At 57.7% G+C, this 15585-nt stretch overlaps 1 protein-coding gene across 1 annotated transcript; it reads right to left on the bottom strand.

Annotated features, from left to right (window-relative positions):
• Window positions 1-2429: 2429 nt before the first annotated feature.
• Window positions 2430-11676, bottom strand: LOC133343550 (polyglutamine-repeat protein pqn-41-like). The gene is made up of 2 exons (XM_061553228.1): window positions 11657-11676; window positions 2430-6873 (listed from the first exon to the last, which is right to left on the bottom strand). The coding sequence occupies exon 2, from the start codon at window positions 6822-6824 to the stop codon at window positions 4533-4535; it is 2292 nt and encodes a 763-aa protein (XP_061409212.1). The 5' UTR covers window positions 6825-6873; window positions 11657-11676; the 3' UTR covers window positions 2430-4532.
• Window positions 11677-15585: the final 3909 nt, after the last annotated feature.

Genomic DNA, 15585 nt, shown 5'->3' with positions numbered 1-15585 from the left:
TCCGTGTCGAAACAAAGGGGTGAGGAGTTTAGGACCCCCCGACCTTTTCCCCCCTACAACCCCTGGGCTGGATTTTCTCCCGGTGTGGGGAAAGTTTCAAAGCTCGTCCTTCCAGGGAATGCTAATCACTGCACAGGCACGGACGGTCAGCGCACCGAACCCCCATGTGCATGCGGGACTCCCGGAGATCATTCCTTTGCAGCAGTGGGGGTCACCGGAGGTCACCTTGTCTTGGCACAAATCAAACTGGTGTGGGGAGGGCCCCCTCCAACCCCAGTGTACTTGGGGTGGGATGACCCCACCCACCTTTCATTCCTTGGTTAAGTCTGAGCCGGTGTCACGGACCGTGCATAACAAGATCTTCTCTGTTCCCTTTCCCCCACACCCTCCTCAGGGTGATAGGGGAAGGGGATTGTACGCCCTCTAGCTTCTAAGAGTGGGGGGGGCTCCTCGGGGGGGGGGGGGTTAGAGGGGTCCTAGACTCCACTTAACGCTCGTGGGGCCGGAAAGCCCAGCAGCTCCTCGCGCCGCCTGCGTAGCTGTCTCATCACCATCACCACCATCATCGCCATCATCATCATCATGATTATTATTGGGCCGTGAGGTTGTGAACTTTGTACTAGTTGTGTTAGTTTTAACAATTAAGGTTATTAGTCATGTGTTTTACGCATTTTGTGGACTTTATAGCTGTAGGGAAGTTCCCTAAATCACTGTGACTTGTATATTACCTTTAAAGGAAATTAAAAAAAAAATTATTAAAAAAGCCCCCCGCATTGTTGCTGGTTTTTATAAGTGAGGCTTGCGCTGTGGCGTCGCCCGTCCTTGGCTGTACCGCCCAATCCCGGCTGGGTCACCTGTCCAGGGGCGCCGTCGACCTTAGGTGAACCGCGCAATGTGGAGTGCGTTGCCTGTCCAGGGTGTCGCCCGCTCCGGCGCCGCCCACACGCACCCACACCACACACCACCACGGACGATCCCAGCATATAATACGACGGTTCCAGAGAAACTCGTGCCACAGCTCCAACCCACCCCGCGACCGACTCCGCAGCCCACTCCATGCTGCCTGGTGGGGATGACGAGCCCGGGAGGAGGACGGAGTGCATCTCTACTCTTTGGTTCTTTCGGTAAAGTCACGTAGTTAGAAATAAAGTAAAACAAATCACGACGTTTCGATTGCAACACAAGCAATCGTCATCGGGTGGGAAAACCACAGCAAGAAAAAATTGCTGAAGTGGGAGAGCTTGTGTTGCAATCGAAACGTGATTTATTTTCTTTCTAACTACATGACTTTACCGAAAGAACCAAAGAGTATGGATTCCTGCAGTCACGAAAGCTTCAAATCAAGATTGGAGTGCATCTCCTCAAGCGGCAAGTCCAGTGAGCGGACACCAATGCAGGAGGACCGTGTGTGGGGCCCTGGTGGGATCCCTTTATGAACGAGAGCAACGTCCCCTGTGTCAGGTCACACGGTGCCGTGGACAGCGATGGTGTCGCGGCGAGGCGCACTGCACTGCTTGACCAGGCGATCCGGATTTTAATTCCCACTCGCGACCGATAACGGTGGCGTGTATTTGAACCGGGCCCACAACTCCTGTAGGTCAATGCAGCCTTAAATGAAAACCCGCCGCAGGGTGTAAACATGAGCCCTGGGGAGACAAAGGCGACCAGGCCGACTGTTAGCCACCCACCCCCTTGTATGTCAAGCACTTCCCCCAGCAGTCTGCTAAAAGGCTATTCGGGGGTCTTAGGTCCCGGAGTGAGTGAGCGAGACCATATGAGTGAGGTCCCTGTGTGCGTGAGATGCCTTTGAGTGCCGAGTGTGAGGTCCACCCTTGCACTGATCCCAATTGGAATGTCCCTTGGTCCCCGTTTCCCTTGGTCCCCATCCCCCATATTCCTCATCCCACTTGGTACCCGTCGCCATAGGTTCCCATCCCCCATGTTCCTCATCCCACTGGGTACCTGTCGCCATAGGTCCCCATCCCCCATGTTCCTCATCCCACTTGGTACCCGTCGCCATAGGTCCCCATCCCCCATGTTCCTCATCCCACTTGGTACCCGTCGCCATAGGTCCCCATCCCCCATGTTCCTCATCCCACTTGGTACCCGTCGCCATAGGTCCCCATCCCCCATGTTCCTCATCCCACTTGGTACCCGTCGCCATAGGTCCCCATCCCCCATGTTCCTCATCCCACTTGGTACCCGTCGCCATAGGTCCCCATCCCCCATGTTCCTCATTCCACTTGGTACCCATCGCCATAGGTCCCCATCCCCCATGTTCCTCATTCCACTTGGTACCCGTCGCCATAGGTTCCCATCCCCCTTGGTCTGTATCCCCTTTGGTCCCCACCCCCCTTGGTCCCCGTCCCCATAGAATTCTGACGCCCATGTTCCCAGAGTTCACGCGGCGCATTCACAAGAGACGCCAATTAATAATTATGGAACTCTTTTTATTAAACACAAATTATCCAACAGTCTCGAAATGCCATGAATATGTACCATAAATATATAAGATGTCGGATTCCAAATCATTTAGCTATGCTTGCTGATAACATGGATACATGAACAGAAGATGTAAATGGATACACGATCTCGGAAAGTACTGCTACGCTTCAACTAATCATTTAAAAGCGCCCCTTGTTCCTTTTAAATTAACAGCTAACATCAGGTCCGGCGTAACGAGAATCAGCTGAGTGACCGTCTGTATCAAGGTGCGTGACGAGGATGCGCAACTCCAAAAGCTTTGCAATGCGAGTGTCAAAAGTTATGAGTGCCGTTTATACACCGGTGGTGTCTCATTACACGCTTATAGCTTATTTTGCACTCTCGTGTCCACGCCGTGTCCACGCAGCCCCCGGGGGACACGCGGGGCACGCCGGTTTACCCCCTTCTGCGCCCTCGGGAGCAACGCGACGTTGAGACCCCCCGCGACGCGACACGGGGAAGGCAGCTGGACGCGGGAGCGAGCGCGGGGGAGGAGGGGACGCGGCTCTACTTAGCACCGCACCGGGAGCGAGAGATAGGAGAGTGGGGGGAGGAGAGTGGGGGGAGGAGAGTGGGGGGAGGAGAGTGGGGGGAGGAGAGTGGGGGGAGGAGAGTGGGGGGAGGAGAGTGGAGGGAGGGAGTGCGCGCTCTACACGCCGTGTGATCGCACCCGAGGCTCGCGGTCACTGAAACCGCACGCGCGGTCACCCGCATCGACCACGCGCGGTCAGCCCCGAACGTGCAGGCGCGCGCGGTCACCCGCGGCACGACACGCAACGCATGCGCGCTCACCTGCGCCCTGCAGGTGGTGGGGCCACCTGAACTACGCGCGTGCGGCCGCCACTTGACACGGTACGTCGGTGGAGGGGTGGAGAAGGGGTGGGGGGCACGTGAACGCCTTTGGTAGCCGGTGAGGGATTCGCGCAGTGCTGCAGCTGTGTGGGAGGTGCTGCCGGCATTATTGCTATTTTGCAAGTCGGGGATACAAAAGGGGCCTCGAAACCAACATCGACCACAGCTGCCCCGACCTCAACTCCTCACACGCGCGTAAGTGTCCGTGTGTGTCTCTGTGTGTACATCACGTCTCTGTGAACAGCGTGCGTCTGTGGTTCTCTGTATGTCTGCGTGTCTTTGTGCAAGTATCTTTCTGAACGCGCAACTCTGATATAGCCTAAGGTTATCAGGAGTGTGTGTACAGCACGTGTGTCTCTGCGGTCGTGTGCGTCTTTGTGTGGCGTGTCCGCGTGTGTCTGCACACAGCATCTATGTGGTTGTGTGCGGCTGTTTGATGGCCTCACTGCGTGTGTGCCCGTGTATATCTGGGTGGGTACGAGTGCTCGTGTATCTGTGTATCTGTGTGTGTGTATCTTTGTGCGTGCAGCTGTAGTGCGTGTGTAGCTGCGCCTGTGTATTTGTATGTCTGCGTCTGTGTTGGTGGTTCTGTATCCGTAGGTTGCCGCGTGTCCGTGTTCTCGCCGTGTGCGCCCGTGCCAATGCGTCGTGTTGTCTTGCTCATCCCTAGTCCTCGATGTGTCTATGTGCCTGTGTCTCCATGGGACACGTGCGCCTTTCTCTATGCGTCGATCTCCGTGCATCCCCCGAGCGTGTCCCCCCCGAGTACCGCGCGCGGGTCGAGGGTTCAGGCTTCGCCCGCGAGGCGGGGGGGGCGGCGCGTGGAGCCGCGGGCGCTCGTGGGGAGGAGGGGGGTCGCCCCCCTCGCTAATGACTTAATGAGTAATTACAGCTCGAGGAGGAGTCACGCGCCCTGGCAATTACCCCGCGACGAGGGGGGTTACGGCAGCCTCCCCTCCACCAGCACCGGACGGGACTCGAGGAGGCTTCTTGGTGATGACCCTGCGTGGTTCCAGGGTCAAATGTTAAGGTGAAGGAACTTTACCGTGGCCCCGTCAATCCTCGGGTCAGCGGAATAAGGGGCTAAGCCACTGCCTCCCCACGCGCGTCTTAAAGCCAAGCGCGGATACGATACAGGATATAATAATATAAGAATAATGATAAGACGTTACATCGTATACAAGTGTTGGTGACAATCATGTCAAACACTGCAGGATATAAGTAACCGCTAGCGTCGTGTATAAATGTTGGACCAAGGGTTCACGGGCGGGCCGCAGTGGAGTCACTACACGGCCCCCGAGCAGCGTCGCTGAGCTGATATCATCACCGCCATCACCACCACCACCATCAACACCATCACCACCATCAGGGTCCGTGTGGCTGCGTCGTGGCGTGTGTAGCCGTGTAAACTTTATGCAGCGCACGGTGAAGTGGTGTGAGACGGCAGAGGGACGGGGGGGGGGGAGATGCGGGGAGGGGTGAGGGTGACAGGGAGAGTGGTGGGGGGTGTTAGGGTCTAGATGGAAGGGAGACCCCTCTGACCCGCCGCACATCGCGCCTCCTGCGCGCCGACGAGGTGCGGGTGATGGTGCTGCTGCTGCTGGTGGTGCACGGGCGGCGTGGCCCCGTGCACCTCCCCGGCGCGTTCGTGCGCGCGCCGGTGGTCCTGCAGATACCACTTGGTGGTGTAGCGCTTCCCGCAGACGTCGCACGCGAACAGCAGCACGCCCACGTGCTTGAGCACGTGGATGGTGAGCGCCGAGGAGGTCTTGCAGCGCAGGCCGCAGCACGTGCACGTGAGGCTGCTCTTGTCCACGTGGTGCCGCTTGGCGTGCTCGCGCACGCATGCAAACTCGGCCAGCAGCTCCTTGCCGCAGATCTGGCATGCGGCGCGCGCCCCCGACGAGGATGAGGAGGGCGTCGAGGTCGAGGAGGAGGTCGCTCCGCCGCCACCGCCGCCGCCGCCTTCGCGTGGGGGCGGCCCCGCGGGGGGTGGCGGTGCCGACGCCGGCACGGGCGGGCCCCGCGGGCAAGGGCGCGGGCACGGCCCCCGGGGCCGACGCGACGGAGGCTGCTCCGTTCTCCCGCCGCGGCGAGAGGTCAGCGCAAACAGCCGCTCTGGACAGCCGGGTGGGCTGCTGCTGCTGTTGTTGTTGCTGTTGTTGCTGTTGTTGCTGTTGTTGCTGCTGAAGCTGCTGCTGCTGCTGTTGAAGCTGCTGCTGTTGAAGCTGATGTTGCTGCTGTTGCTGCAGTTGCTGCAGTTGCTGCACAGGTTGGTGGTGATGATGGTGCAGGTGATGGTGCAGCGGGGCCGGGTGTCCACCCGCTGCGGCCGCCGCGGCTGCGGCCGCCGCCGCGGCGGCCGCGACCTGCACCTGCACCCCGGCCTGCGGGAGCTGGTGGTGGTGGTGGCAGAGCGCGTGGCCCGGGGCCGCGGCCGCGGCCGCCCTCGCCGCCAGGTGCCCGAAGTAGTCCCCGTACTCGTACTGCGCGTCCAGCCAACTCGACAGCAGATTGTTCTCCTCCTGGCTCCTTTCCAGCTGCTGCTGCTGCTGCTTTATGCTGTGGCCACCGCCGTTGCTGCTGCTTCCGACACCTCCGCCGATGCTGATGCCGATGCTGCTTGCGCTGACGGCCGCGTGGTGCAGCAACTGCTGTTGGTGCAGCTGCTGCTGCTGTTGCTGCTGCTGCTGTTGCTGCTGCTGCTCGTGCGCACGCCTGTGCTCGTCCAGATGCCACTTGGTGGGGTAGCGCTTCCCGCACGTGTCGCACGCGAACAGGTAGATGCCCATGTGGCGCAGCACGTGCACGGTGAGGGACGAGGAGCTCTTGCACTGCGCGCTGCAGCTCATGCACATGAGCGACTGCTTGTCCATGTGGCGCTTGGCGTGGTTGCGCAGCGCCACGAAGTCTGCGGGCAGCGCCTCGCCGCACAGCTGGCACAGGCCGTGAGGGCCGCTCATGCCCGCGGCGGTGGCGGCCGCGACTCCCCCGTTGGTCGCCTGCGAGGAGGAGGCGGCGGAGGAGGAGGAGGCGGAGGAGGGATCTGGCCGCCTCGCCTGCACGACTCCCCCAGGCGTCGAGCCATTACTAATCTGGGGTCGCCTGGCCCCGCCGCTCGCGTTTTCACGCACCATTTCCAGGATTGTGTACGTCTTCTCGCTGCCGCCCTCCCCCTCGCTCACCACCGTGGCGGGGAAGCTGTCCGCCTGGCTATTGATTTTCCAGGGCTGTCTCGGGTGGTCCCACAGGGGGCTGCCCCACGGGAGGCCGGCCACGTGCCGCGCGTTCACGTCCCAGGGCCCCCGCTGGCTGGGCTCCCACACGGCGTGGGTCCCCGCGGCCGCCAGCCCCGGGTGGTGGTGGTGATGGTGGTGGTGGTGGCCGCTCAGGTGGTCCCACGGAGCGGCCCGTTGTTCCCACAGCTGGCTGCCCCACGGGAGCATGTCGGGCAGGAAGGGGGTGAGCTCCGAGTAGTGTGTTTCCATATCACTCACCCGGGCCCCTGCCAAATTCAAGACACCCCGCCGCCGCCGCCTGCAGGGAGGGAGGAGAGCGCGGGGGGGAGAGGGGAGAGCGGGGGCGGCGCGAGCCGGTGAGGGTATTGAGAGAGGAGAGAGTTGAGAGCGGGGAGAGAGAGATGCGGGGGGGGGGGCCGTTACCGATCCGTCTATTGATCAGGCCCCGCGGCCCCGATCTCCGCGCCACAGGTGTGGCCCCGCGCGGGGCCCCCGGCTTAGTAGGGGCGGTGGGCGCCGGTCCCCGCGGCGGCGGCGGCGGCGCGGAGCGCGCGGCGACAGAGACGACAACGACAACGACAACAACAAAGCGGGGGCGAGGAGGAGGAGGAGGCGGCGGCGGCGGCCCGGGGCGCGCACCCCATGTCTGCTGCTAATGGCGAGAGGCCTGGGCCTACTGCCTCCCTCCCGCCCGCCCGGGATGCGCCCCCACCACCACCTCCCTCCCCCCCGGTCCCAGGGAAGAGGAGGAGGAGGCGCGGGGGAACTCGACGGGACGATGAGCCCCGTGCGCGCGCGGGCAGCAGCGGCGACGGCGAGAGGAGGAAGCGGAGAGAGAAAAAATCGCGGCGTCCCGGGTCGCCCGAGGGGGGCTCGGGGCAGGTGGAGGCGCCTCCCCCCCCCCCCCCGGGCTAATTTACACCGCCGCGTGAGCCGCGTCAACCGCGCCGCTCGCCGTGTCAATAGGGGGGTTCGCAGCCAATTAATCATGGCCCCCCACAGCCCCCGCGCGCCCCCCCCCCACCACCACCACCATCTCTCTCCTCTCCCTCCCCATCATCCTCCTCTCTCCTGCTGCTGCTGCTCCCTTCTCTCTCCCCCCCCCACCTCTCTTCTCTTTTTTTTTACAAATTTTATTTTTTTATTTCTTGGCCACGAAACCCGAAGTCGAGCTCCGAGCTCCCGCACCGGACGCGCCGCCGCCGCCGCCCCGGGGAGGCGCGGGAGGAGACGCGGCGAGGAGGAGGAGGAGGGTCGCGGGGTGTCCCGGGGTCCCCGCGCCGCCGCCGAGCCGCGCCGCGGAGATGGAGCCAAACCTCAGGATCTGAGTGCCCGCACCGCAGACATGATCCGCCTCGGGACGAGCTTAATGTGGAGCGCGCATGCGCGCCGCCTGTCAGCCCTAATGAGCGGAGGGGACATCGCTTTGTTTACACACTCGTTTAGCGCTGATGGATGCCGCCCCGCGCCGCCAGCCCGTGCCGCACACTCAGCGCCATTTCACGACGAGGGGCCCCCCGCCGGGCCCTGCCGCGCTCCCCTGTCCCGCGGATTGCTCGGGGGGCCCCCACCCCCATCGCCGCGCCCCCCCCACCCCCATCGCCCGTCCCCGCCCGTACCCCCTCCGGTGCGCCGCGAACCCTCCCCGGAGCTCCCTCCCCTCCCTCCCCTCTCTCTTCCTCCCTCCCATCCACTCACTCAAGCGCACCACCCACACCGCCTCCCCCCCCTCCTCCCTCTGTCTCCTCTCCCTCCCCCACTCCTCCCATCCACTCACTCACGCCCCCCCCCCTCTCCCCTGCCGCTCCCTCCCCGTGCGTCGTGTGCGTTACGTGAGCGCGTCCGTGTGTTGTGGATGTGTGTAGCCCGTGCTGTCTGTGTGTGTGTAGCCCGTGCTGTCTGTGTGTGTGTAGCCCGTGTTGTGTGTGTGTGTGTAGCCCGTGCTGTCTGTGTGTGTGTAGCCCGTGCTGTCTGTGTGTGTGTAGCCCGTGCTGTCTGTGTGTGTGTAGCCCGTGTTGTGTGTGTGTGTAGCCCGTGCTGTCTGTGTGTGTGTAGCCCGTGCTGTCTGTGTGTGTGTAGCCCGTGCTGTCTGTGTGTGTGTAGCCCGTGTTGTGTGTGTGTGTAGCCCGTGCTGTCTGTGTGTGTAGCCCGTGCTGTCTGTGTGTGTGTAGCCCGTGCTGTCTGTGTGTGTGTAGCCCGTGTTGTGTGTGTGTGTAGCCCGTGCTGTCTGTGTGTGTGTAGCCCGTGCTGTCTGTGTGTGTGTAGCCCGTGCTGTCTGTGTGTGTGTAGCCCGTGTTGTGTGTGTGTAGCCCGTGCTGTCTGTGTGGTGTAGCCCGTGTTGTGTGTGTGTAGCCCGTGCTGTGTGTGTGTAGCCCGTGTTGTGTGTGTGTAGCCCGTGTTGTGTGTGTGTAGCCCGTGCTGTGTGTGTGTAGCCCGTGTTGTGTGTGTGTAGCCCGTGTTGTGTGTGTGTAGCCCGTGCTGTGTGTGTGTAGCCCGTGTTGTGTGTGTGTAGCCCGTGCTGTGTGTGTGTAGCCCGTGTTGTGTGTGTGTAGCCCGTGCTGTCTGTGTGTGTAGCCCGTGTTGTGTGTGTGTAGCCCGTGCTGTGTGTGTGTAGCCCGTGTTGTGTGTGTGTAGCCCGTGTTGTGTGTGTGTAGCCCGTGCTGTGTGTGTGTAGCCCGTGTTGTGTGTGTGTAGCCCGTGTTGTGTGTGTGTAGCCCGTGCTGTGTGTGTGTAGCCCGTGTTGTGTGTGTGTAGCCCGTGCTGTGTGTGTAGCCCGTGCTGTGTGTGTGTAGCCCGTGTTGTGTGTGTGTGTGTAGCCCGTGCTGTCTGTGTGTGTAGCCCGTGCTGTGTGTGTGTGTGTGTAGCCCGTGCTGTCTGTGTGTGTAGCCCGTGCTGTGTGTGTGTGTGTAGCCCGTGTTGTGTGTGTGTAGCCCGTGCTGTCTGTGTGTGTGTAGCCCGTGTTGTGTGTGTGTAGCCCGTGTTGTGTGTGTGTAGCCCGTGCTGTGTGTGTGTGTAGCCCGTGCTGTGTGTGTGTAGCCCGTGTTGTGTGTGTGTAGCCCGTGCTGTGTGTGTGTAGCCCGTGTTGTGTGTGTGTAGCCCGTGCTGTGTGTGTGTGTAGCCCGTGCTGTGTGTGTAGCCCGTGTTGTGTGTGTGTAGCCCGTGCTGTGTGTGTGTGTGTAGCCCGTGTTGTGTGTGTAGTCCGTGCTGTGTGTGTGTAGCCCGTGCTGTCTGTGTGTGTGTAGCCCGTGCTGTGTGTGTGTGTAGCCCGTGTTGTGTGTGTGTAGTCCGTGCTGTCTGTGTGTGTGTAGCCCGTGCTGTGTGTGTGTAGCCCGTGCTGTCTGTGTGTGTGTAGCCCGTGCTGTCTGTATGTGTGTAGCCCGTGCTGTCTGTGTGTGTAGCCCGTGCTGTCTGTGTGTGTAGCCCGTGCTGTGTGTGTGTAGCCCGTGCTGTCTGTGTGTGTGTAGCCCGTGCTGTCTGTGTGTGTGTAGCCCGTGCTGTCTGTGTGTGTGTAGCCCGTGCTGTCTGTGTGTGTGTAGCCCGTGCTGTCTGTGTGTGTGTAGCCCGTGCTGTGTGTGTGTGTGTAGCCCGTGCTGTCTGTGTGTGTGTAGCCCGTGCTGTGTGTGTGTGTGTAGCCCGTGCTGTGTGTGTGTGTGTAGTCCGTGCTGTGTGTGTGTAGCCCGTGCTGTCTGTGTGTGTGTAGCCCGTGCTGTGTGTGTGTGTAGCCCGTGTTGTGTGTGTGTAGTCCGTGCTGTGTGTGTGTAGCCCGTGCTGTCTGTGTGTGTAGCCCGTGCTGTCTGTGTGTGTAGCCCGTGCTGTCTGTGTGTGTGTAGCCCGTGCTGTCTGTGTGTGTAGCCCGTGCTGTCTGTGTGTGTAGCCCGTGCTGTCTGTGTGTGTAGCCCGTGCTGTCTGTGTGTGTAGCCCGTGCTGTCTGTGTGTGTGTAGCCCGTGCTGTCTGTGTGTCTCTGTGTGTGTGGTTTGAGGTTGTGGCGTGGCCTGTGCGTGTTATCTGCGTGTGTGTGCGTGTCGTGTGTTGTCCGTGTGTGCACTACGTGTGTGTGCACTACGTGCGTGTACTGTGTGTGTGTGCACTACGTGTGTGTGTACTGTGTGTGTGTGCACTACGTGTGTGTGTACTGTGTGTGTGCACTACGTGTGTGTGCACTACGTATGTGTGTACACTACGTGTGTGTGTGCACTACGTGTGTGTGCACTACTTGTGTGTGTGTGTATACTGTGTGTGTGTGTACTGTGTGTGTGTGCATTACGTGTGTGTGTACTGTGTGTGTGTGTACTGTGTGTGTGTGCACTACGTGTGTGTGTACTGTGTGTGTGCACTACGTGTGTGTGTGTGCACTACGTGTGTGTGTACTGTGTGTGTGCACTACGTTTGTGTGCACTACGTGTGTGTGCACTACGTGTGTGTGTGTGTACTGTGTGTGCACTACGTGTGTGTGTGTACTGTGTGTGTGTGTGCACTACGTGTGTGTGTGTGTACTGTGTGTGCACTACGTGTGTGTGTGTACTGTGTGTGTGTGTGCACTACGTGTGTGTGTGTGTACTGTGTGTGTGTGCACTACGTGTGTGTGTGTGCACTACGTGTATTCGAGCTCACGGCATTGTGCGTTCTGTGTGTCGAGCAGGACAACAAGGCGTGTTGTCTGTACAGTAGTTGATGCGACTGCGTTCTGCCTGTGCGTTGTCTGTACGCGCCCTGGGGGTGCGTTTGTGGTGTTGTTCCGTGTGCGTGGCGTGTGTCTCGCTTTGTGTGTGAGTGTGAACGCGTCGTGTTCTGGTGAATGTGCCTGCAGTGTGAGTGTGTGTGAGTGTTGTTGTTGTATGCGTGTCGTGTTCTGGTGAATGTGCCTGCAGTGTGAGTGTTGTTGTTGTATGCGTGTCGTGTTTGTGTTGGATGTACACGCGCGGACGCCTCCATCCTGATGACGCCCGTGTTTGGATTCCCACACGGGGGTAACAGCAGAGCCATGTCGAGTCTGAATGTGCTCTGGGCCTCCCCCAGGTCGACTCGGCCTGAAATGAACCCTTAAGAATGTATGGATACAAAGGCGGGCGGGAACTCTTACTCGCCACACTGCTCTTTGCCTACCACCTTAATAGGCGCTTGCTAACGGCAATTAACCCGGAAGTGTACATTGTCTCGACATACGATCTTTGTTTTACGAGTGTCTGTGCGTGGTATCGGTAGCGAGTGATACGAGCATGCCACGTGCCTCCCCTAGGTTAACTCGGCCTAAAACGAGCGATGTGTGGCATTGGGAAGAAGACGTTCAAAAGCGGCCGGGCATCGTGCTGGCCACACCATCCCATCGCATGGCATTGCGGCCTTTATAGATGCATGCAACAGCACTTGCCCCAGCGGCCTACAGAGGTTACATGGGAGGGGAGACGTTTTGTCTTTGTTCATGCCTGTGTGTATTAAAGATAAAAGGCGCAGCCCTGTATCTGCTCCTTTCACGCCACTGCTAACAGAAAGGCCTCCACTGCAGAGCTCACGAGACGTCGTGGAAGAGATCAGCGGACCCACCTCACCACACCCCACCTCACCTCACCAATCCCCACAACACCACACCCCACCACACCACACCCACCACACCACTCCCCACCACACCCCACCCCACCTCACCTCCCACTTGTGTGTGTGTTGGGTGTCTATGTGAAGGGTGTGTGTGTGTATGTTGGGTGTCTATGTGAAGGGTGTGTGTATGTTGGGTGTCTATGTGAAGGGTGTGTGTGTGTGCTGGGTGTAAATGTGAAGGGTGTGTGTGTATGTTGGGCGTCTATGTAAAGGGTGTGTGTGTGTGTGTTGGGTGTCTATGTGAAGGGTGTGTGTGTGTATGTTGGGTGTCTATGTGAAGGGTGTGTGTGTATGTTGGGTGTACATGTGTAGGGTGTGTGTGTGTATGTTGGGCGTCTATGTAAAGGGTGTGTGTATGTTGGGTGTCTATGTGAAGGGTGTGTGTGTATGTTGGGTGTCTATGTGAAGGGTGTGTTTATGTTGGGTGTATATGTGAAGGGTGTGTGTGTGTATGTTGGGTGTATATGTGTAGGGTGTGTGTGTATGTTGGGTGTCTATGTGAAGGGTGTGTGTATGTTGGGTGTCTATGTGAAGGGTGTGTATGTTGGGTGTCTATGTGAACGGTGTGTGTGTGTGTGTTGGGTGTACATCTGAAGGGTGTGTATGTTTGTTGGGTGTCTCTATGTGAGGGGTGTGTGTGTGTGTGTGTGCTGGGTGTCTATGTGAAGGGTGTGTGTGTGTATGTTGGGTGTATATGTGAAGGGTGTGTGTGTGTATGTTGGGTGTATATGTGTAGGGTGTGTGTGTATGTTGGGTGTCTATGTGAAGGGTGTGTGTGAGTATGCTGGGTGTCTATGTGAAGGGTGTGTGTGTATGTTGGGTGTATATATGTAGGGTGTGTGTATGTTGGGTGTCTATGTGAATGGTCTGTGTGTGTGTGCTGGGTGTACAGGTGAAGGGTGTGTGTGTGTATGTTGGGAGTCTATGTGAAGGGTGTGTGTGTTGGGTGTCTATGTGAAGGGTGTGTGTGTATGTTGGGTGTATATGTGAAGGGTGTGTGTGTATGTTGGGTGTCTATGTGAAGGGTGTGTGTGTATGCTGGGTGTACATGTGTAGGGTGTGTGTGTGTATGTTGGGTGTCTATGTGAAGGGTGTGTGTATGTTGGATGTCTATGTGAAGGGTGTGTGTGTGTGTTGGGTGTCTATGTGAATGGTCTGTGAGTGTGTTGGGTGTCTATGTGAAGGGGGTGAATGTTGGGTGTCTATGTGAAGGGTGTGTGTGTATGGTGGGTGTCTATGTGAAGGGTGTGTGTATGTTGGGTGTCTATGTGAAGGGTGTGTGTGTATGTTGGGTGTCTATGTAAACGGTGTGTGTGTGTGTTGGGTGTACATCTGAAGGGTGTGTATGTTTGTTGGGTGTCTCTATGTGAAGGGTGTGTGTGTGTATGCTGGGTGTCTATGTGAAGGGTGTGTGTGTGTGTATGTTGGGTGTATATGTGAAGAGGGTGTGTGTGTATGTTGGGTGTACATGTGTAGGGTGTGTGTGTGTATGTTGGGTGTCTATGTGAAGGGTGTGTGTGTGTATGCTGGGTGTCTATGTGAAGGGTGTGTGTGTGTATGTTGGGTGTACATGTGTAGGGTGTGTGTGTGTATGTTAGGTGTCTATGTGAAGGGTGTGTGTGTGTATGCTGGGTGTCTATGTGAATGGTCTGTGTGTGTGTGCTGGGTGTACATGTGAAGGGTGTGTGTGTGTATGTTGGGTGTCTATGTGAAGGGTGTGTGTGTTGGGTGTCTATGTGAAGGGTGTGTGTATGTTGGGTGTCTATGTGAAGGGTGTGTATGTTGGGTGTCTATGTGAAGGGTGTGTGTGTATGTTGGATGTACATGTGAAGGGGGTGTGTGTGTGTGTGTTGGGTGTCTATGTGAAGGGTGTGTGTATGTTGGGTGTCTATGTGAAGGGTGTGTATGTTGGGTGTCTATGTGAAGGGTGTGTGTGTATGTTGGATGTACATGTGAAGGGTGTGTGTGTATGTTGGGTGTATATGTGAAAGGTGTGTGTGCTGGGTGTACATGTGAAGGGTGTGTGTATGTTGGGTGTCTATGTGAAGGGTGTGTGTGTGTATGTTGGGTGTCTATGTGAAGGGTGTGTGTGTATGTTGGGTGTACATGTGAAGGGTGTGTGTGTGTTGGGTGTCTATGTGAAGGGTTTGTGTGTGTGTTGGGTGTATAAGTGAAGGGTGTGTGTGTTGGGTGTATATGTGAAGGGTGTGTGTGCTGGGTGTACATGTGAAGGGTGTGTGTATGTTGGGTGTCTATGTGAAGGGTGTGTGTGTATTTTGGGTGTCTATGTGAAGGGTGTGTGTGTATGTTGGGTGTACATGTGAAGGGTGTGTGTGTGTTGGGTGTATAAGTGAAGGGTGTGTGTGTGTTGGGTGTATATGTGAAGGGTGTGTGTGCTGGGTGTACATGTGAAGGGTGTGTGTGTGTTGGGTGTCTATGTGAAGGGTTTGTGTGTGTGTTGGGTGTATATGTGAAGGGTGTGTGTCTATGGTGGGTGTCTATGTGAAGGGTGTGTGTATACGTGCCCTGTGTATGGTTTAGTTCACTGAGACCAGAATTCGATTCCTGCTCACGACAAAACACAGTGGCGAAATATTTGAACCGGTTATGCCCCTCCACCACCCCCTATTTTGAGTGAGTCTCAAATGAGTGCCTGGTGCGGTGTGTAAACGTCACCTCTCGGGAGACAAAGGCGGCCGGGCGTTGTGCTGGCCACCCACCCACCCCCTCGTGTGCCGCCCTTCATAGGTGTTCGCAAACAACACCTGCCCCAACAATCTTTGGAAGACGATACGTTTGTATTCTATGTGTATATTTGACTATATATGTAAATTTGACTATATGTGAATTTTCGCGATAATGTCGCTCTGTGTGTTGCTGTGTCTGTAAGTCGCTCGGTCAGTCTGCAGCCGCTGCGTGTCACTCGCCGTGTGTGTCAGTGTGTGTGTCAGTGTGTGTGTCAGTGTGTGTGTATGAGTGTGTGAGTGTGTCAGTGTGTGTGTCAGTGTGTGTGTATGAGTGTGTGAGTGTGTCAGTGTGTGTGTCAGTGTGTGTGTCAGTGTGTGTGTATGAGTGTGTGAGTGTGTGTGTGTGTCAGTGTATGTGTATGAGTGTGTGAGTGTGTCAGTGTGTGTGTCAGTGTGTGTATGAGTGTGTGAGTGTGTCAGTGTGTGTGTCAGTGTGTGTGTCAGTGTGTGTGTATGAGTGTATGTGTGTGTATGGAGGGTGTGTGTGTGTCAGTGTGTGTGTGTGTCAGTGTGTGTGTGTATGAGTGTGTATGTCAGTGTGTGTGTGTGTACGAGTGTGTATGTCAGTGTATGTGTATGAGTGTGTATGTAAGTGTGTGTGTATGTCGGTGTGTGTGTATGTCGGTGTGTGTGTGTATGTCGGTGTGTGTCATTGTGTATGAGTGTGTGT

This window comes from Lethenteron reissneri, chromosome 17 (assembly GCF_015708825.2).
Source record: "Lethenteron reissneri isolate LAM-NWPU_2019-01 chromosome 17, ASM1570882v1, whole genome shotgun sequence".
NCBI lineage: Eukaryota > Metazoa > Chordata > Hyperoartia > Petromyzontiformes > Petromyzontidae > Lethenteron > Lethenteron reissneri.
Note: the sequence above shows the minus strand (reverse complement) of the source record. Positions and strands in the feature narration are given on the sequence as shown.

Bases quoted from the DNA above. Each gene is read 5' to 3' on its own strand.
- LOC133343550 (XM_061553228.1), bottom strand. From the start codon at position 6,824: ATGGAAACACACTACTCGGAGCTCACCCCCTTCCTGCCCGACATGCTC.